The sequence below is a fragment of the Notamacropus eugenii genome, chromosome 2, assembly GCF_028372415.1.
Source record: "Notamacropus eugenii isolate mMacEug1 chromosome 2, mMacEug1.pri_v2, whole genome shotgun sequence".
NCBI classification, from domain to species: Eukaryota; Metazoa; Chordata; class Mammalia; order Diprotodontia; family Macropodidae; genus Notamacropus; species Notamacropus eugenii.
The window spans coordinates 3,321,808-3,341,961 of record NC_092873.1 but is presented as its reverse complement, the minus strand read 5'-3'; the positions used below and the strand labels follow the sequence as shown (position 1 = coordinate 3,341,961).

The window sequence follows — 20,154 nt, the reverse complement described above, 5'->3', positions numbered from 1 at the left end:
CAGAGACAAGGCACCTTGGAGGTGGCCCAGGCCCAGGGTTAGAGCTAGAAAGGATATTCCATTTCCCCTTAAAGTGTGGCCTGGCTCCACCCACTCTTTTTACAGGTGGAGGCTTCTGGCCGGAAACGGCATCCCTGGAGGGAACCCAGAGAGCCAGTGGCCTGGAGGGAGGAAAACCAAAAAGGGCTGGCTGGGATCGTGGTCCAGCCACTTAACTAAACAGAGAAGAAAGCAGGGCCAGACTCTTTCACCATGTCGTCAGAGACACCTTGGACCCAGGCCTTCCTAAATGCGCCCACGTGAGGGGGAGGAAAGGGGCCACCCCACCCTCGGAACCTGCCTCGGAAGGATCCTGGCCCGAGGGGAATGGTCACAAAATCACGTGACGCACCTGGACCTGAGGGGGCTTAGGGGTGCTCTGGTCCACCCCCCCTCATTTTATAAACGAGGCCTCAATGAAACGATCTGCCCGGGTTTCGCAGCGGGGGCTGAGAAGGGAGAGAGAAAAGCCTAGGGTCCCAGTGCACCTCGAGGACTCCTCTGAAGGGGTGTGGGGCTGGCCGCCTTCCGGGGCATCCCGCTCATTTGACAAATGAGGAAACTGAGTCCCGAGGGCAGGGGCATTTGGGTAAAAATAGTAAGAGGCTGGTCGTCTTCTTCTAAGTCCAGGCGGTGCTTTTCCCGTTCCGTTTTACAGAAGAGGAAGCTGAGGCCCCGGAGAATTTAACGAGGGCCCGGGGGAGGCGGGCCTTGTCAAGGTCTCAAATGGGACGGTGCGTGGGAGGCCTTCCTCGAGGCGCTGTGGTCGCGGTGCCGTGGAGCCTGTATGGCGTCACAGGCCGGGCGACCCTGGGCACGGGCAGGCGGAGGGGGAAGGGTCCCTCGTTTACCCCAACGCCCTCTGCCTAGGCCGGGGGCGGGGGGAGCCCGGGCTGAGCTCGCGCTGCCCCGTCAGCGACGCGTCCCCTCCCCCCGCCGCCGGCCTCTCAGCCTCGAAGGCCTGAGACACGGAGCCTCATTCCTCCCGCCCAAACCGGCTCTACTGTCGCGATTGGGTCTCGGCGGCGCGCCGGAGCCAATGGGAACGGCATTGCCGGGCAGACTCAGAGGGGGAGGATTTCGACGGGGAGGCCCCGCGAAGGCCATTGGGTGTGGCTGCCCGGGCCCCGCTTCCAATAGAGTGGCGAGGCGGCGGCGGCGGCGGCGGCGGCGGCGGCGGCGGCAGCGGCGGGGGCGGGTGAGGGGGCACGTGGCCATCCGACGCTGGTGCCGCGCGCTTGGAGCCGCGTGCCCCGCGCCCCCTCCCGCCCCCGTCTGCGGCCCTGAGCCGCCCGGCGCTGCCCCGCACCGCCCCCTGCGGTCGTCACCAGCTCCTGCACGATGTAAGCCTGGGGGGCCCCCTCGCGTGGCCGCGACGACGGAGAGAGCCCGCCTTCGCCCGCCCTCCCAGGCACCACTGCGCTGCAGGGGTCCGCCCTTCCTTCCACGCCCACCTTGGCTCCCAGGTTCCTGCAGCGCCCCAGGGCTGGTCGAGGCGCGAAGCAGCCCGAGGCCGTCCGGGAGCGCGAGCTGCGGCTGGAGGAACCCTGCCTGGGGCGCCCTGGAGGTGAAGCGCCGGGTGGGGCACCGGGGAAGGGAGGGCTACTAGCCCTGCGGGTGGACTTCCCGCTGCTTCCGAGGTCCAGCCCCGGGCACATCTGGCCCTGGAGGGGCCGCGGTAGGGGAGGGGAAGGGCTAGGCGAGTAATGGAGGCCCGACGTCCCTTTTGGCCTCGGAGCTAGGCCAGGGGCCCCGCCCGCCACGGGCTTCTGTTTCCTCCGGGTCCCATGGGCCGGTGAGGCCCTCCCTACGTTGTAGCGGGCCTTCTTTGTAAGGGGTGGCTCGGCGCCTTCCGGGAGGGCCTTGGCCGGAATCCTCGCCGGGTGCCCTTGTCTTCCCCGTAGCTCGGGCCGGGCCCAGAACGCTGCATGTCCTGCATGTCGCGGGGGGAGGCCCGCCTCTGCAGTGAGTGTGCCCGCTGGGCAGGCCTTGAAGGCCGCTCCCAATTCTAGATTCCTGCCCGTTCTGGCCCGCCAAGCAGAGGGGCCCCATGCCCGCGCCCTCCCCGGGCTGTTCTCTGGAGCCTTCTGTGGGGGCGCCCTGGGGCTCACCCCACCCCATCCTTCCAGGATAAGCCTTTGTGGGGCACCCACTGTGTTCTGGGCATGGGGTGGGTACAAAGAGAGGGGTACAAAAGCCTGGGTCCTGCCTGCGGGCCTTCCCCTTTCCTGTCCGTAGTGCTTGTGGGAACCCTGCGCCCCAGGGCTGCCCTTAGCCGGGCTGGGCTCGTGCCCATGCCCCATCACGTTTAGGAAGCTCACGTTCTGGGCTCGGTACCGCGCTGGGTCCTGGGGATACCGCCCGACCGCGGCGGGGGACGGTGTGTGTGGAGGGGTGCCCGGCACACAATAAGCACTTAATGTTTGCGGGGTGTAAAAAGCTAAATCATCCCTGGGTGAACCAGGCCTTCCGAGGGGTTAGGGGATCCGTGACTGGAGAATGAGCCAAGTTGACAAGGTGGCCAGCATAAATCCGGCCCGGTTTCTTCTGGGCCAGGGGGCCCCCTCCCAGTCTGATGAAGCTTACAGATGGACCCTTTCACAGGACAGTGTTTTTAAATGCATAAAATTAAATACGTAGGGCTATAAAGGAAACCAGTTTTATTGAAATACAGTTATCAAAATATTTAAAAACAAGATCATGGAACCCAGGTAAAGATCCTTGTTCTCCTACCAGGGATTGGCCCCCTGCAGGCAAAAGGCCCTATTTCCATACAGGGAAACATTCCAGTTGGGTCCAGTTCAGACTTGCTTGACTTCTCTCAAACACCCTGCACCCCCTGCTGGTTAGTGGGGACATACCAGGCTGAACCCATCCAAGGTAAGGGCTGTCACAGGAAAACTCAAGTGGCCTTTGCAAGGTGTCTTGTCTGGTCAGTCTGGAAGGGCAGCTGAGCACCTGAGGACTTCTCTGTGAAGGATGAAACAGCTGGAGAACGGGAGGGCCAGATGGGGGTTTGAGCTTATTTCCTGAGGTGTGTTGGTGAGGGGACCTGGCTTTCTCTGGGATCTCCTGCAACCTTACCGGTCCCATGGATGTATACCACCAAGCAGTCTCTTATCTTTAGAAACATCTGGAGTTAGTGGAAAGAGCTGTGATTCAGGAGAAATATGGGTTCAGTTCTCTGTAAGTTCTCTGTAAATCCTTTAAATTCTCTGAGCCTCAGTTTGCTCACCTGTAAAATGGTGGAATAGCACTGACCCCTTCCCATTCCCTTGGACTGTTGTGGAGGAAAGGCTATATAATTGTGAGTTGTTTTCTCCCCTTGGTGATTCCCAGTTAAAAAAATATATTTCTAAAGTACTATGTCTTACTCACCAGGTACTTGATTTGTGAACAGAGAGCAGTGTGTTGGGGCTGTCATCATGTGCTCTCCTGAGAGCCCCAAAATCGTCTACAGGAATCCCAGACTCCTCCGATTAGCTTTTCTCCAACTCCATCACCAGCAGCAGAGTGGTATATTCTGTGATGTTCTTCTGCAGGCAGAAGGTAAGAGGCTGGTTGGTGGGGTAGAAAAACCCTTTGGGTAATGGACTTTCTGGGAAAGGAAGGAGTCTGGGCAAAATCATAGAATTTTAAAGTTGGAAGGGACTTCAGTGGCCATCCAGTCTGGCCTGTACCTGAAAGGGATGGCATTGCTAGAGCATACTTGGCACATGCTCGCTAAAGACCTTCAGTGAGGGGCAGCCCATTTCATTTGAGGATAGCTCTAATTATTAGAATGTTTTTCTAGATACGAAGTCTAAATTTTTCTCTTCCCAGGTTCTACCTAGTACTCCTTATTTTGCCCTCTGGGGTCAAGCACAAGCAGTGTTGACAGTCCTCACACCTTTGAAGATAGTTATTATGTCTGCCTCTCCCCTTAAGTTCCCCCCCAAAAAATATTTTTTTCCTTCTACTAGCCAAACGTCCTGAATGAATGAAAAAGCATTTTTTAAACTTTTATGTCAAACCTTGAGATGAACACTGAGGATTCAGATATAAAAACAAAAATAATCCCTGTTGTCAGATCACAGTTTACGTTCTAATAGAACAGAGGTTCCTTTGTCCTCAGAGTTACCAGGATGGGAAATGGGGCCGGAGGGAGAATAGGTTGACGTACCCCATCCAGGAACAGTTTTGATCCAATGAGGAGTAGGGAAAAGAAAGTCTAGGAACATAGGGTGGAGGCCTTGGCTGGAGAGGAAAAGAGTAAATGGAAGCAGTGGCTCAGACTTTTCCTGAAAATAGTGGAGAGAGGCCCCAGGAAGGAAGTTCCTTTAGGGCAGCAGTTCTCAAACTTTGGTCTTATGGCCCTTTTAAACTCTTAATGTTTATTGAGCTTTTGTTTATGTGGCTTACATCAATATTCACCACATACAGAATTAAAACTGATGAAAGTTTAAAATATTCATGTATTAATTCATTTAAAAATAGCTAATAAAGCCATTACATTTTAGTTTATGGTTATGAAGAACTGTGAATGAGAAGAGTGTTTGACTTATTTGCAAATCTTCATCAGAGCCAGCTGGATTTTCTTGTCTACTACATTCAGTCTATTGTGATATATTGTTTTGGTTGAAGTATATGCATAAAATCTGGCCTCATGCAGATCTGCAGTTGGAAAAGGGAATAGTTTAATAAGCAAATCATATCTTAGTATTTATTATGAGAACAGTTGCGAAAACAGGACCCTCTCCATCCAACTGCACCCAAAAAAAATTTAATGGGCTCTTGAAAGAGGTCCACAAACCATGCTGCTCTAGGTAATAGTTTAACTTATGAACTGCAAGATTCTGACCCAGACTGCAGTCAGTGCAGCTGACACCTTTCCTGGAAGCCTTACTTCTCCTAAGACAGCCCAGTATAGCGTTAGCATTTTTGACTGTCCCATCACCCTGCTGACTTAGATTGAGCTTGTGGTCCACTAAAATCCTCAGGTGTTCTTCAGACCAACTTCTGTCTGGTCATGCACCCCTTTTCCTTTGTACTTGTGAAATTGGTTTGTTAAACCCAAGAGTGAGACTTTCCATTGAATTTCATCTTATTAGATCTATCTGAAGGCTCTGACCTATTGAGTTCATTTTAGATATTGACTTTTATCCAGTATTCAAATATGCCCTTATCCTCATCACTGATAAAAGTGTTCAGCATCCTAGAGTATGGCACAATGGAACAAACAGGTTTGGAGTCAGACAACCTGACTTTAAATCCCAGCTCTGCTACTTAATGCCTCTAAACTTTCTCTAGTAGCTTAAAACGAAGCTAAGATTTTTGGGATGCCTCGAGTATGAACCTGGGGGCCTAGCATAGATACCTTTGGAGACCTCTTGCCAAGTGACATCAAACCATCAGTTGCAGTGATTCTTTGATTCCAGACATTCAACTTGTTCCAAATCTTCACAAGAGTGCTACAAAATACTTTATTAAATGTGTTGCTTGGCACTGTGAATAAATTGGATTTGGAGTCAAGAAACCTGAGTTCAAACCCAGCCTGAAACTAGATTAATATGATCCTATGCAAGTTCTTCGTCTGTAAGATGATATTAATAGCACCTCTCTGCCCAGATTGGTGGGAGGATCAAAAGAGATGGCATTTGCCAACAGTTTGCAAACCTTAAAGCTCTACAGAATTGTTTACAATAGCTATGAAATTTAGGCAAACTCCATCTCTAGCATTCTTTTGTTTTCTTTGTTTCATGCCCTGACAGAAAAGGAAAGATGATTAGGGTGATATGATTTGTCCTTAATGAAGCCCTGCTGGCTCTTGGGAAGCACCAGTTCCTTTTGCACATTCTCATGAAGCATCTTTTTAATGACCCTTTCTAGAATTTTCCCAGGCCTCTTGCAACAAAGTCATTGACCTAGAGTTTGCAGGCCCTGTTCTCTTCTCTATTTTGAAGAGGACGACATCACCCTTTTCCAGGACTGTGGTTTTGCTCCATTCTTACCAGGCTTTCATATATCACTGACATTGGCTCGGGAATTGTATCTGCCTGTTCTGAGCATGTAGTACTCACGGGCCACCTTTTTAAGGGCAAATAGGTTTTCTCCTATATCCTCATTTTCTTGGGTGTCAGCCCGTTAGACATGTTTGTTGTACCCTTTCCAACCCAGAGGACAGAGAAAAACAAGCAAAATCTGGATTGAGCAGCAATCATCTGTCCTCACTGTGTCTTCTCTGTGCTCACCCATCCCAAGCAGCCCTACTCTCCTATCTGCCATCCTTCTCTTTCAGTACAGCTTAAAAACAACAAAACCCCCTTTTTTTTTGCTCGTATCCACCCTGGCAGCCTCAACTCATTCTGAGCTTTAGCACCCTGGGGATTGATTATTGGTAGAGTACTTTGTATTTGTTCTCTGGGACCTTTCCTTACTTCTGTCTTCTGTGCAGTCCTGTTCAAAAGTTAATTTTTAAGTTAGCTAATTTTGAAAATGATGAAGCTAGTGTGTTCCCTGTGTATCTCCATTAGTCTCTTCACACAACTCCTGTTTTTCCTCCTTTTTATATTTGTTTCCCTCTATCCTCAGAATTTCCTACTCATCCTTCCCAAACTGACTTTCTCTATAGAATTTGAGTCCTTGGGATGCTACCTAGCTATCTTTTCCCTGAGATCTGCTGGCAGATTCTGCCAGCAGAATATGACCATCTTTCTTCTCCTTTCTCAAAAGTTCTTGGAGGAAGTGGTCAGGTCCACCCTAAGGTTTTCATATTTCTACCCGAGCAACCAGTTGTTAAATCTGAACCTCTGTATAATTGAAAACCAGATCCAGAATAGAATTTCCCCTTTGGTGGATCCTCCACTTTTGATGGATGAAATTTTTGAAGACAGATTAAGAGAGTTGTCCTGCTTTTGGCAGAGAGAGAGCACATGTGCGTGAGCTCCGGCAGATGTCTGGATAAGTGAAGTCTTCCATTACTGCTTTATTGCGACTCCAGGCCAGGCTGCTTGTAGCAGGCTTTAAGATAAAATTACCTTTGTTTCTTCATCTATTGATTTTTCTGAAATGTTTTATTTTTACTCTTTACTTCTGCTGACTCCCTCACCCCAGTAGTAACAACAACAATGATGATGTTTATGACTGATAATTGATAATAAGAATTATGATGTTAAGGCACTAGCCTTAAGGTTTACAAAGTACTTCATGCTGTGTCATTTGACACAACAATCCTATGAGAAAAGCAATATTATGATGCCCATTTTTACAGATGAGGAAACTGAGTCACCAAGCGGTTAAGTGACTTCCCCAGGACCTCACAACTAATAAGTATCTTAAGGTAGGAGTTGACCCCAGGTCTTGCCAGCGCAGTGCCCTGTCCCTTATATCACAAAAGCCTGTTTGCTCCTGCATTGATTTTGAAACAATTTTATTTTTAAAATTTTTTTTTATTAAATTATTTTGTTTTCAGTGTTCAACAATCACTTCCACATGTCTTAGATTTTTTTCCCCTCTCTCTCCCTTATTCCCCCCTTTCTCCCCACTCCCTGAGACAGCATACAGTCTCATATAGGTTCTGCACATACATTCCTATTAAATACACGTTTCATGGAAGAATTAAAATGAATGGGAGAAACCGTAAAACAAAACATAATACAAAAGAAAATGATCTGCTTCTATCTGTGATCCAATTCCATAGTTCTTTCTCTGGATGTGGAAGGCATTTTGCCTCGAGTCCATTGTAAATTTTTTTAAGCCCCTGCGTTGCAATAAAGTACTAAGTCTACCAGAAAAATTCCTCACACACTGTGATTGTTGCTGTGTACAAAATTTTCCTGGTTCTCCCCTTTTCACTCAGCATCAGTTCAGTCTTTCCAGTCTTTTTAAATTTTTTCAATGAAAACTAAAAGCATTTTCATGTACACGGCGGAACACAAAAATATCCCATTTGATTTTGCTTGTTTTTTAGAAGTATATAATGTTGCACCTACTTTCAATACTATCCTATTTACCTGTGCTTCCTTCTGAACTTTGTTCTTTTTTTATGCATTTTAAAGAAGTGTTTCAGTGACGTTCTTTGTTTTGACATCAGCAAACCCTTGGTTGTCGTTGAACAAACCCAGTTCCCTGTCTGTGACTGCCTGTTCTCTTGTTCCCATTTCAGTGTCCCACTTCAGTCTACCCACCCCTTTCATTGTGTTCTCTGGAACATCTGCTTCATCAGTAACAAACTTGTTTGTATCTTAATCCATTTCCTTTCTCACACCATCCATCCATCTTGTCCTCACTGACATCTGGCTGCCTCCTGATAATAGGGCATCACAGGTCACCCTTTGCTGCACTGGTCCCACTTTCACTCATGCCCTCTGACTAAATAGTCAGGATGCAGGTCAGAATACTCTTTGTTTCCCTTTGCCATGTGCCTCTACACTCTGCCTTTACCACTGGCACTCAGTGACCTTTCCTTCTGGGAATTTTGTTCAATCTGTATATATCATCCAGTTAAGATTCTAAGATTTTTATGTTTGCCCATTACCTGCTAACCTCCAAGACATTTTCCTTTCTCGGTGAGTTCAATGCCTGGGTCACTGTCTTTTTTTCTCTTCCCTAGTTCCTACCCTCTAAGACCGAGGGATTCCAACATATTTATATTACTCCAAACACCCAAACTGTTGAATTTTGTATATATCTACATCATCCTGTTTACATGTACGTTCAGCTCTCGCTGGTCCATTGTAAGTAAGACTGAGGTTTCATCTAATGTACACTCTTCTCCCACACCTGTTCAGACTGTTTTCCTGTACCCCAGTTAGGAGAAATTGCAAGTTCTACCCCTTTCCTCCTTTCAGAACTAGTGTATTGCTTTTACTCACCCTTCTCTTTCTCCTTTTCAGAAGAGAACAATCTTCCATCTCCCCTTCCTCACAGGTCCTCTTGTTCTGATTTAACTCTCTCAATATCCTTTAAAGACTGAAAGTTCTGAAGGATACTTGTTTCTTTTTCTTTTTAGAATGTTAGCACTACTTTATGTACTGCCCCTTTCAGTGCTCCAGTTACTTTCCCTTTCTAGGTTCCTCTTGATTCTTCTGTTTGCATTTCAAAGTTGCTACTTAGTCAAAGGGCATTTTTTGCCCTTGGAGAATTATACTCAGCTTTGTAAGTTAAGTTAGAAGAATAACCTGTAAGCTTGTCTCTTGCCTTTTAGAACACTGTACTCCTAACATCTCTTTTTTAAAGTAGGAGCTACCAGGTTTCATGTGATAGACCTTAACTGGTTCCTTGTTACTTGAACTACTACATTCTGGCTGCTTGGGAGCTCTGGATTTGGTGGAGGTCTCTCTCAGGAGATGCTGAGGGGATTCCTTTGCCCTGGCTCTGATTGATGTAGGCAGTTTTTAGTTGTGATTTCTTGGATTAGAGTATCCAGGTTTTCTTTTGAGGTCATACATGGATTTTAGGAGTACAATGATTTGTAAATTATCTCTTTGTCCTGTTTTCTAGGTCAGTGGTTTCTTTTATATCAAATAGTGTACATTTTCTTCTTCTTTTTCCCCCACTCTTGATTTGTTCTAATATTTCTTGCTATTGCAAGGTGTAGTTATTTTCTTTTTTACTCTTGGTTTTCAGGGAGTTCAACACTTAGCTAAGTTTTACCATTTTCTCTTCTAAGCTATTTCATTTTTTATTTCTTACTTCTTTGGGGTGTTAATTGTCGAAAATCCATTTTTTTATTTGAGACTTTGCTTGTAGTTTTAACAGAATTCTTTGTTTTTGTGAGATTTTTAGATTAACAATATTTTCTATGCTGGTCATTCATTATCTTTGGTTTACTCATCTCTCAAATTCTGGTTCTCAAATTAAAGCTTTGTTGAAGGCAGGCTTTGTCCGCTGTATACTTTTGGGTAGGGTGATTGATACTGCTTGGTCTTATCCTAGGTCACCTGGAATCTAGTAGTGACCATCCCTGGAGTCCAGTTCCTCTGGATCTTTGAGGTTCAGAACACTAGATATTCAGGGCTTTCTGTGACTTCTCTGAGCAAGTCTCTTGGAGCCCTGGGGTTTCCTCCCTGGAGCGCTGATCAGTGCTGCTCCCTAGGATTTCCATCACTCTCACTGCGGGTTTCTAGTCACTCTGGAGCTTTCTTGTGTGAACCTTCTACTTTTACTACTTTCAGAGAGAAAGCCTTAGAGATGCTAGACATCTCTGCCTCGACTCTGGGAGGCTGTCACCTTGTTTGCCTAGGCTGGTGCTAGGTTTGCTGGTTTCCCTTCCTCTCCCCTCTCCCTATTGCGCAGGGGTTGTTGGCTGATTTTTTTTTTTTTGGTTACATTCTTACTCACTTAGAATAGTTTCTTGTTGGATTTTTTCCCATAAACATTTCAGTATATAAAGAACAGTACAGGCATAAAAGAAACTGAGCTTCTTTTAATACACAGTTCACACATTTCCTCAGCCTCACATCTTCCTTCCATGAAAACCTTGCTCCCATTTGAGGGGAACACTTTACTGTCCCTGACAACCTGGACTCTGGAGAGGTGTTCCTTGAGCCCCTTCATCTTCTCCAGAAGAGAAAGACCAACTTACACTTGGAACATGGACAGAAATCACTTACTTGTCAAAATACAGACATTAGACTCTCCATGCAAATCATTGCAGTTTGTTGTGACCTCCATAATGAAATTTTTGAATCCAGTAACTCCCTTGGGTCATTATTACTTGGCATCATGTTGAACTTTGGTCTCAGTCTTGAGATTGATAGACTACTGAAGAGGGGTGAATTATCTTTTGCTGGTGAATGGTGAGGGTTATTGCAGATGCTTGTGTTTATTGAAATGTCTATAAAACTTTCTATTACTCAACAGATTGTAGATCAGTTTGTGGGAAGTTTAGGGATTTTTTTTTGGTGGGACAGGAGGGATTTTTCTCTTTGCTTCCTAAAAAAAAGTTCATTAGTAATCACCAGCTGGACACTGATGTGGCATGAAGGTGAGAGGACTCAATTTGGAGACACAGAATTTCGGGCCAATTTGATTATTGCTGTGACATTGACCAAACCACTTCTCTGTGAGCCTCAGTTTCCTCATTTGTCAAACGAGGATATTGAACTAGCTCATTTCTTAATGTTTCTTCCAGCCCTAAATCACATGAGAATACACTTATTCCAGCATGAGAAAGTCTCAGTGAATAGATTTTCAGGTTTTCACTCTTGGATTTCCCCACTTGAGCTTCTTTCACTCTTCTGGCTTGTGATTTTGCATCTGAAAAATGATGGGCCCCCTCCCAAGGGCTGCTAGCATGTCCACTGAAGGAACTGATGCTATAAAAAGCTCTGTGATTGTGAAGTTAGAGATTTTGTGCCAGACAGTTCTGTTGTTGGGACAACTGAGGTGGTAGAACCCAGCAAGTTGACTTCTGCTGGCTCCCCTTTCTCCATTGGCTGGTGTTTAGAATGCACTTGTGGAGAGTTTTTACAGGTTAATGGACTACTGATAATAATGATAGCTGATGTTTCTGTAGCCCTTTAAAGGTGGCCAAGAACTTTTAGTGTTTGATGTCATTTGATCCCCTAGTAGCTCTTGAAGGTGTGATTTTACAGGTCTGATTCCTAAGAGATTTCAAATGACTTGCCAGTTTTCCTGCACCTAACAAGGATCCAGAAGCAAGATTCAAATCCAGATCTCCCTGACTCTACACAAAGGCACTGAGAACACTGCATTGCCTGTGATTATGTTGTATTCCATACGTATATTATTTACTCTCACTATATTGGATATATATTTCAAGGTAATCCTATAATGAAAGAAACGTGGGCCTAGGAGGCCAAATTCTGGTCATAGAGCAACCTCACTGGCCATCTGGTTAAATGTATACCTCAAGAGAGTCCTCTCTGAAGCATATTATTGTGGTGGCCATCTACCCTTTCTTTTCATTTGTCTAATTTTGTTTTTTTCAATGAACAAAAATCTTATTTTCCCTCCTTTTTGTTTCCTGTCCACTCCTGCTCACTGATAAAAAGAAAAAGAAAATCTTGTGATAAATATGCATCATCAAGCAAAACAGATTCTTCATTTTGATGACAACCAAAAAATATCCATTCCCATCTGTACCCTGAGTTCTTACCCCCTGGAATCCTAGCTGGTCATTGCACTGATCAGAGTGCGGAAATTTTACCAAGTTGTTTTTGTTACATAAACTGTTCCTTTGGTGCTGCTCAGTTCACTCTGCCAGAGTTCATACAGGTCTTCTCATGCCTGCAACACAGCATGTCTTCCCTAAGTTATGTCCTCTCCAGGCTAAATGTTTTGGGGGGCATTTCTTTAACCAAATCTCTGATTACAGAAACTCAAGACCCCCCACCATCTGGGCTGAGAAGGTGCTGTGACTTACATCAGTGGCCTTCCTAAAATGTGGTGACTACTAGAACTGAACATTCTATTGCAGGTGTGGTCTGACCAGGGTAAAACACAGCCCTTCTAGTCCTGGATACTGTGCCTAATATTGCATTAGGGCTTTTAGTCACCTAACAAGAATGCCATAAGAATGCTTTAAGATTGACTGTCTTCACAGAGGCAGTGAGTGATGCCATAGTGCAGAGCTCTGGGCCTGGAGTCAGGAAAACTTGGATTCATGTCTGGCCTTCAACACTCAACTATCATGTGAGCCTGGGCAAATCACTTTACTTCTGTCTCAGTTTGCTCAGTTGTAAAATGGAGATGATGCTAAAAATAATGCCTATTTCCCAGGGTTCATGGAGGATCAAATGAGATGATGTTTGTAAAGCCTAGTACCTCAGTGCATAGTAGGTACTTTAATAATGGCTTATTTCCTTTCACATCTTTTCTCATTTGCTTCTGTTTGTGTTAACCTTTGCAACCTACTAACAAGGCCACATACTTTACAAAGTGCTCTTTCACCAAGCTGCCCCTGCCCATTACTTGGGAAATTTATTTTTGAATCCAAATGTAAGATTTGGCATTGATTCTTATTCATTGTCATCTTAATTTGACTCAGGGAAGGCCCATAAAAGTTGAATTCTTTTGGGAGCCTTACTCTTACCAACTGTGGTCACTATCCCTACCAGGTGTGACTCATTGTTTCCTCTTACAGAGTGCAGGATCTCCATGAGATCTTTGACCCATATAATTGGTTGAGGGGGGAATATGACTCATATTGGATTGCCCCTTTATACTTCTGTCCTCTCCCTTTCACCACTCTCCTCCACTACCCTCAAGTAAATTGAGGGTTGTGAGGAAATAGGAGGGAGGGAAGGCTGGAGGCAGAGAACTTGTCTGGAATGTCTGGATTAGAATGATCCCCTTTCCCTTCTCCCCACCATTAGGTGGGCTAATAAAGGATCCTGGAAGATCACAGGTGCTATAGGGTCATTTGGGTCAGGTGGGCACTTAGCTACAAAGTTAAAACTGGGGAAACTAGGGGAGACCTCACCTCGTTTTAGGAGTTAAAGTAAGAATGTGAGGAGCAGGCAGTCATCAAGCATTTCTTAAGCACTTGCTGTGCTTAAATGCAAGAAATACAAGTAACAAGCAAAAAGCTCCCTGCCTTCAGGGAGCTTACATCCTAATGGAGAAAGATGTACAGAAAAGAAGCAGAAAGTGGGTGCAGTACCACCCAGTGGGAAGTACACCAGTTAGTAGTCAGTCTAAGAGTCGGGACTTTTTTTCTTTTTGGTAAATACATTTATTTATTTTTACATGTGTTTATAATCTTTCCCTCCCATCCATTGAACAACGACAAAAGCCTCTTCATAAGCATGTATATAGTCCAGCAAAACAGATTTCTGTATTAACCATATTTGAAAATGTATGTGATGTTAAGTTCATCCCCTCTCTGGCGGGAGTGGAGTGTTGAAGTTCTTCAGACTTCTTGCACTGACAGTTCGAAACTGCTTTTCTCTATAATGTTGATAACCTCTGTATAAATTGTTCTGGTTCTGTTCAATTTCCCTTTGCATCAGCTCATAGAATTTTTCTGAGTTTCCTCTGAACCTGTTTTGTTATTTTCTATGGCATAGTGCTATTCCATTATATTCATATTAGCATAATTTAAATTTTCCAAGAGAAAACCTTGAGTTTGCCATTTGGGGCCACTATCAAAAGAGCTGTTAAAAAGACTTTTATGGAGACATGGGTCCTTTTCCTTTTTCTTTGATGTCATGGGGGTGGAGGCATAGGGCTATAGGTATAGGAATGGTATTTTCCTGGGAGTTTTGCCTCTGAATTGCCTGGTCATTGCTAGGAGGATGGTCTTAGGCTGTTGTCTCCAGCCCTTTGTGGTAGTTTTGTTACATTTGACCCAGGGCTTTGCTTCTCATGTTTGTCTTCTTGGAAGGCAAAAGCACAATTGGAGAGTTTAGGATGTGGTATTATGGAAGGGAATGCCAGCCCAGGAGTCAGGAAGATCCATATCCCAGAAGCCTCTTTGCCACTAATTCAGTGTGAGACCTTAGGTAAGGTTCCTCCCTTCTCGCTAGGCCTCATTTCTCTCTATCTCCCTTCTGTTTCAAATTTGTTACTGAGACTCCATAGAAGAGGGGGGTGGGGAGAGGGTGTACATGCTTTGTTCACTGACTGACACAGCTTCCTGCTTGTGACACTGCCATGTTTGGGTGGGTTCCCCTCCAGGTGAGGCAGTCCCAGCTCACTGCTGCATCCTCTCAGCCTGCAGCCCTTTCTTCACTGAGCGTCTCCAACGGGAGTGGCCTGCCCAGGGCCGAAAGGTGGTATTAGAGCTGGGGGGCCTGAAGATTGGGACTCTTCGAAAGCTGGTGGATTTCCTCTATACCTCAGAGATGGAAGTCTCCCGGGAAGAAGCCCAGGATGTGCTGTTAGCTGCCCGCCAGCTTCGAGTCTCAGAGCTGGAATCCCTGCAGCTGGAAGGTGGAAAGCTGGTTCGGGCAGCACAGGGCAGACGCTTAAATCGGGAATGCTTGCAGCCCCCACCCACTGCACCAATCTTTGCCAGGGTGGTCGAGCCCAGCCCCAGCCGCCGTCCCCGAACTCCCCTGCCTACTTCCCAAGCTGCCTGTCCTGCTCAGACTGGAAAGCTCAAGCTGTTGGGGAAAGAGGAAGATCCCCAGGAAGAAAGCAGAGGGCAGAGCACAGAGAACTTGTCAGAGATATCAGGTCCCTTCCCCATCAAGGGGAAAGCCAAGATCTGTCCTCCCACTCAAGCAGAAAGCTTTTCACCTAAGAACCAGGGTCAGGGGCCCAAGGAGAACAGGAGGGTGCCAGGCCCTGTAGCTACTGAGCTTTTCCCACCCAGCCCCACTGTGGATGAACCTCTCTTGCCCAGGAAGATTAGGCTAAGCCGCTCAAAACTCTCCCCCGATGTTTGTCTAGCCAAGTCTCTCAGTGCTGTAACAGGGCCCAGTTCAGCATCCACGGCACCTAGCCGCCGTCTCTGGAGGCAGAAGACTTTGAGCAAGGAGGTCACAGAAGAGGAGCAGGAACCAGGAAAAGCCAGCCTTCTGGAGGGGACTTCTAGTCCTACCCTTCCAACCAAGATGGGCGGGAATAAGCGGAGCCCTGAGGCTAGGGCACCTAGCTCAGACTCTGCAGAGGAAGGACAGGTTGGACGGGTAAAGCTTCGAAAGATTGTTAATGGCAGCTGCTGGGAGGTGGTCCAGGAATCTTCTTCCAGGGATTCTCAAGAGAGCCAGCAGACCCCAGGGCCAGGGGGAGAATCTGGAGAGGAGACTCAGAGACCTGGGATGGACCTCATGGAAGAAGACGATAAGCTATCTGTTGAAATCAGTTTGTGCCCATTGGATTCCCCAGCTTGTTCCAGGTTCCAAGAAACCCTGGTGCCTGCCAGTCAGTTTCCAGACCAGGCAATGGTGAAGTCAGAATTTCCAGACATCCCTGATATGGTGGGGAAAGAAGCTCTGTTAAGTGGAGACTGCAGAGAGCCGTATGAGTTTGTTCCTGCCTTGTTGGGTCAACCTTGTGAGGCAGAGGAATACCGAATCACCAGTGCTGCCGCAACCAGCGAGCTAGAGGAAATCTTGGACTTCATGCTCTGTGACTCAGACATTGGCCCTTCTGTAGATTCCCTGGAGAGTCCCAGGGCTGGAAACTCAAGGACCCCCACCTATCCCCTGACTGAGCCTGAAAAGAACTGGGTAGAAGAAGAATGGTGTTTACCAGATGTGGAGCTGTGGCCAAGAGAGTTTGCTGGATTAGAGAAGGACTCCATTAAAGTCAGAGAGGATAAGGAGTCTGTAGAGCCTCTTAGCCCCCTCGTGGGCTCTCACATGAGAGAAGGTGAAGGACTAGCAGTGCCCACCACGTGGACTTCAGAGCCTGGATCTATCAGCCCCCAACCAGATGAGCAAGGAGAGAAATTACTCTGCACAGAGTCCCCTGTCCATTTTCATGCACCTTATGGAGACTTGTCACCTCCCTGCTCCAACTGGGTGGACACTAGTTTTGGAAAACCCTCTGTCACTGATGATACTCTATACCCAGATGGAGACTCAGTAGTGGCATGCCCAGAGATCAAGGAGGAAGAGCTTGTAAACTCAGAGAAGCTGGGACTGTCCCCTTGTAGCCTAGAGGAAGAAGGGGAGATTGATGTAGTGGACTGGACAGCACAAGTTGGGCAGCTGCCCTTCCATGGTCTCTCTGTGTGGCCTGACCCATCCTCGGAATCAGAAACAGAGGTGGACGTCTTGACGTAGTTGAAGGTGTCTTGGCTGGGTGGAAGTTAACTCACTGAGGCTAGGGAGAGCTGCATCGGTAGCATGAACTTGATCACATGAATGAGGCAGGGACATTCCACCCACCAGGGGCTCTTCTTTAAAGGGACCCACTCCTTGCCCACCTTCCCTTTCCTCTGGGAATCAGGTACACGACAGGGAGGTAGTGACTACTGGCTCATAGCCATTTACTAAACTGCATTTCCATCTGTGTTGGAGGGGGGGAGGGGGGAAAGTTCTAAATTAAATGGTGATAGCCAATTCAGCCTTACTTTGGAGTAAGGAGGGGAATCCACAGCATAGAAGCATCACTTCTAAAATCAAGCCATGGTTTCACAGAGCTGGAGTGTTAGTAATAGGTAATCCAGAAAAGTGAGCTGGAGAGAAAGGCACAGCCTAACCCAGGAAAGAAACTAAAGAGGAAAAAAACCTCTACTCAAGTCTGGTAGGGCACCAGGGGGGGAGGGGGAGGAGGAGGGGGGGGAAAGGCCCCAGCCAGGATTTTTATAGTCCTTCATTAATATTCTCACGTCTTCAGCCTCTGGTTGTCCCGATTGCTCCCTGCTGGAAAACCCCAGGGAGGCCATTTCTTCCCTTCCAGGAAATGAGTTTAGAGGAGATGCATTTAACTTGAAATAAACAATTCTAAATCTCCCTGTGACTGACGTGTGTATCTCAGCCTTCAGCAGACATGTTCCAGACTGTGCCTCAAGAGGGAAGGGGACACTTGCCATGCACGAATTTGAGCTCCTCCAAGCCACCCTTACAAATAAATGTTGCACTACGCCAGCCAGAAAAGTTATGTACCAAAAGCTTTTATTAACGGTCTAACACCACCAGGTTCGCCATGCACCCACCGCCCTTCCCAGTGGAAGGAGCTGTAGCTTCAGGGACGTGACTGGAAGATTTGGTCATGTTCCATCATAGAAGCTCCAAACTCACTGGGGACAAGCAGCTGCAAAAAGGAAAAAGAGAGGTCTGGGGGGTGAGGGGGGAACAAGGCCTCCGGAGAACACCAAGCGAACACAGCCAGAGCTGCTCCTTCCCGAGAACGACGCAACAGCCTCCTTGTAACAAAAACAAACCTGGTCACGGGTGGCCCTGCTCCCATGGGAAGGCTGCGCGCTTAAGCCAACTGGTTCTTAAGCTCCTCCACCACCTGCCCCGGCTCAGGAAACTTCAGTTTTCTTGGAGGACCCTTTTTAATCCCACTCCAGAGCTCCGCCCCTAGGACAAGAAGGAAGAGGCCGGCTAACCCACGGGCTCCCGGCCCGTTTCCACCCCACGGAGGCCGTTCGGCCACTACGTCACTTAACCCTGTGTGGGTCTCTGCGGCCCACGCCTGGCCTTCCCCGAGGTCCCGGCGTGGCAGCCCCCCCAGACCGGGCCTTGGGGGCCCACACTCACGGCTGCCGTCGGGGCGCTGCAGCGTCACCTCGAAGCTGCTCCGGCGGGGCTTAGTGGGGTTCAGCAGCACGGGCAGCTCCGGGCGGGCGAGGCGCAGCGCCTGGCTCACGGCCTCCGCGTGGCGCGCGTACACGCGTCAGCTCCGGCTGCGGGGAGACGGGGTAGGGGGAAGTGGAAGGGGCGTGAGCGGCCGCCGGGCGGCGGGGTCGGTCTCAGGTCCCCGAGCCTCCCTCCCCTCACGGGGGACCCCCGCCGTACCAGTGCTCAATGACCACGCGGGCCTCTCCCGCATCGCCGCCCTGAGCCAGCTTCTCCGGCTTCTCGGCTTCCCCGTCCGCCGTCGCGTCCGCCTTGCGCTTCCTCCCGCGAGGAGCCATGGCACGCGTGGGGCACAAGGCACGTGTACACCACCAGCCCGCGTTTCCCCGCCGCCGAGTTCCGCGATCCGGAGCGGTGTGCGCAGTCTCCAGCCCCGCCCCCCACGTGGAGAACGGGACCTCCGGGCGCAACCACCCGGCGCCAGAGTGCGGGGGGTTCGGGATAGCCTCACCGGCGCAGCCCTGCCACCGTTCTGCACTCCGGAACAGAGACCGTTCTCAGCAAAGCCCGCGGGGAGGGGCATATCGATGGCGAAGGCCGTCGAACCAGCCGCGGGGACCGCTGCTTCTCACCCCTCCCTCTGTAAATGGTAGGAGCCCGGCCTCGCCCCTCAGGTCACGTGGAGAGCCCTTCCTCCGGCTCCCGGGTCGCGAGAGCGCGAGCAGACGAACTTCGGAGAAGCCGCGGTGAGAGGGGCTTGCGTGCGATGGGCTGGCGCCACGCCCGGGCCAGGTACTTTACACGGGAGGCCGGAGTCCCTATCCTGGGAGTTTCAGGAAGGACGGCCTGTGGGAGCGACCGTGGGCGGGGCTCCTTTGCTTGGGGGGGTGGGGGGATGGCGGTTTTCTGGGCAGAGACCTCGGGGTCCTTGGCCAATTCACTCTCCAGCTCATTTTACAGGTGAGGAAACTGAGGCCAACTGGGTGAAGTGAGTTGGTGGCCTGTGAACTCCGGAGGATCAGTCTCCCGCCCCTGTCCGGCAGCAGTAAGTTCCCAGCGGATACATGCAAGGTCACATGGTAAATTAGAAAACCAAGTTGTTGGACGCAAGGATGGCAGAATTCAGAACTGAATGTGACAGAATCACACAAGATAAAACACGATTTCTTTTATATAAAATAAAAAGCCAACCAAATCTAATGAAAGAAAAACTGGATGAAAATCAGGCAACTGGGAAAAAAAAATCTTTCCAAGTTCCTCTGATTGAAGGTTGTATTTCCAAGATATATGATTCAAGTTTATAATAAAAACCATTCCCCAAATGAAAAATGATTCAAGTATACAGTTTTCAAAGAAAGAAACCCAAGCTATCAACAACCAAATGAAATGGTCTGAATCTCTAAATAATAAGAGAAATGCAAAATAAAGAAGCAACTCTGACATTCTGTCCCACACCTGGGCAAAGATGACAAAGAAGGAGGAGCTGTGGGAAAACAGAATGCAGTGTGAGTGGAGATGTGAACTGGTCCAGCCCTTTTGGAAAGCAATTAGGAATTATACCCACCAAGTCAGTAAAATGTACCCCCACTGACTTAGCTATACCAATACTAGAGGTATAGGCCAAAGAAATCAAAGAGAAAAAGGATATATATATATGCAAAAAACTTGTCTAGCAGCTTACTGTATGGTAGTCCCAAATCTGAAACCCAGGGGGAATGCCTAATCAAATTGTGGCAAAGGGATGTATGTAATAGAATATTATTGTGCCATAAGAAGTGATGAAACAGGACAGTGTCAGAGGAAATGAGGAAGACCTCTACAAAATGATGCAAAGTGAGCAAAATTAAAACAATCCATATAATAATATCACAGAGAAAAAGCTGAACTCTGATCAACCCAATGATAAACCATAAAGGCAAAAGAACGAAGGTGTAACAACCCATCTGCCTCTTTAGAGAAAGAAGGCCCACAT

The 20,154-nt window shown here is 48.0% G+C and overlaps 2 protein-coding genes across 5 annotated transcripts; one reads left to right on the top strand and one right to left on the bottom strand.

Moving 5' to 3' along the window:
• The first annotated feature begins 1,262 nt into the window (after nt 1-1,262).
• Nucleotides 1,263-19,265, top strand: BTBD18 (BTB domain containing 18). 4 transcript variants are annotated; one of them, XM_072638687.1, is made up of 3 exons: nt 1,263-1,606; nt 3,421-3,588; nt 14,662-17,397. In XM_072638687.1, the coding sequence occupies exons 2-3, from the start codon at nt 3,465-3,467 to the stop codon at nt 16,716-16,718; spliced, it is 2,181 nt and encodes a 726-aa protein (XP_072494788.1). In that variant the 5' UTR covers nt 1,263-1,606; nt 3,421-3,464; the 3' UTR covers nt 16,719-17,397. The 4 variants fall into 4 exon arrangements, 2 of the variants coding, with proteins under 2 accessions (XP_072494788.1, XP_072494789.1); XM_072638688.1 differs by lacking the exon at nt 1,263-1,606 and adding an exon at nt 2,819-2,919; XR_011973635.1 differs by lacking the exons at nt 1,263-1,606; nt 14,662-17,397 and adding an exon at nt 19,143-19,230 and having other exon boundaries at nt 3,502-3,588.
• SELENOH (selenoprotein H) lies at nt 17,536-18,573 on the bottom strand. The gene is made up of 4 exons (XM_072638693.1): nt 18,402-18,573; nt 18,144-18,289; nt 17,822-17,963; nt 17,536-17,691 (listed from the first exon to the last, which is right to left on the bottom strand). The coding sequence occupies exons 1-3, from the start codon at nt 18,518-18,520 to the stop codon at nt 17,863-17,865; spliced, it is 366 nt and encodes a 121-aa protein (XP_072494794.1). The 5' UTR covers nt 18,521-18,573; the 3' UTR covers nt 17,536-17,691; nt 17,822-17,862.
• Nucleotides 19,266-20,154: the final 889 nt, after the last annotated feature.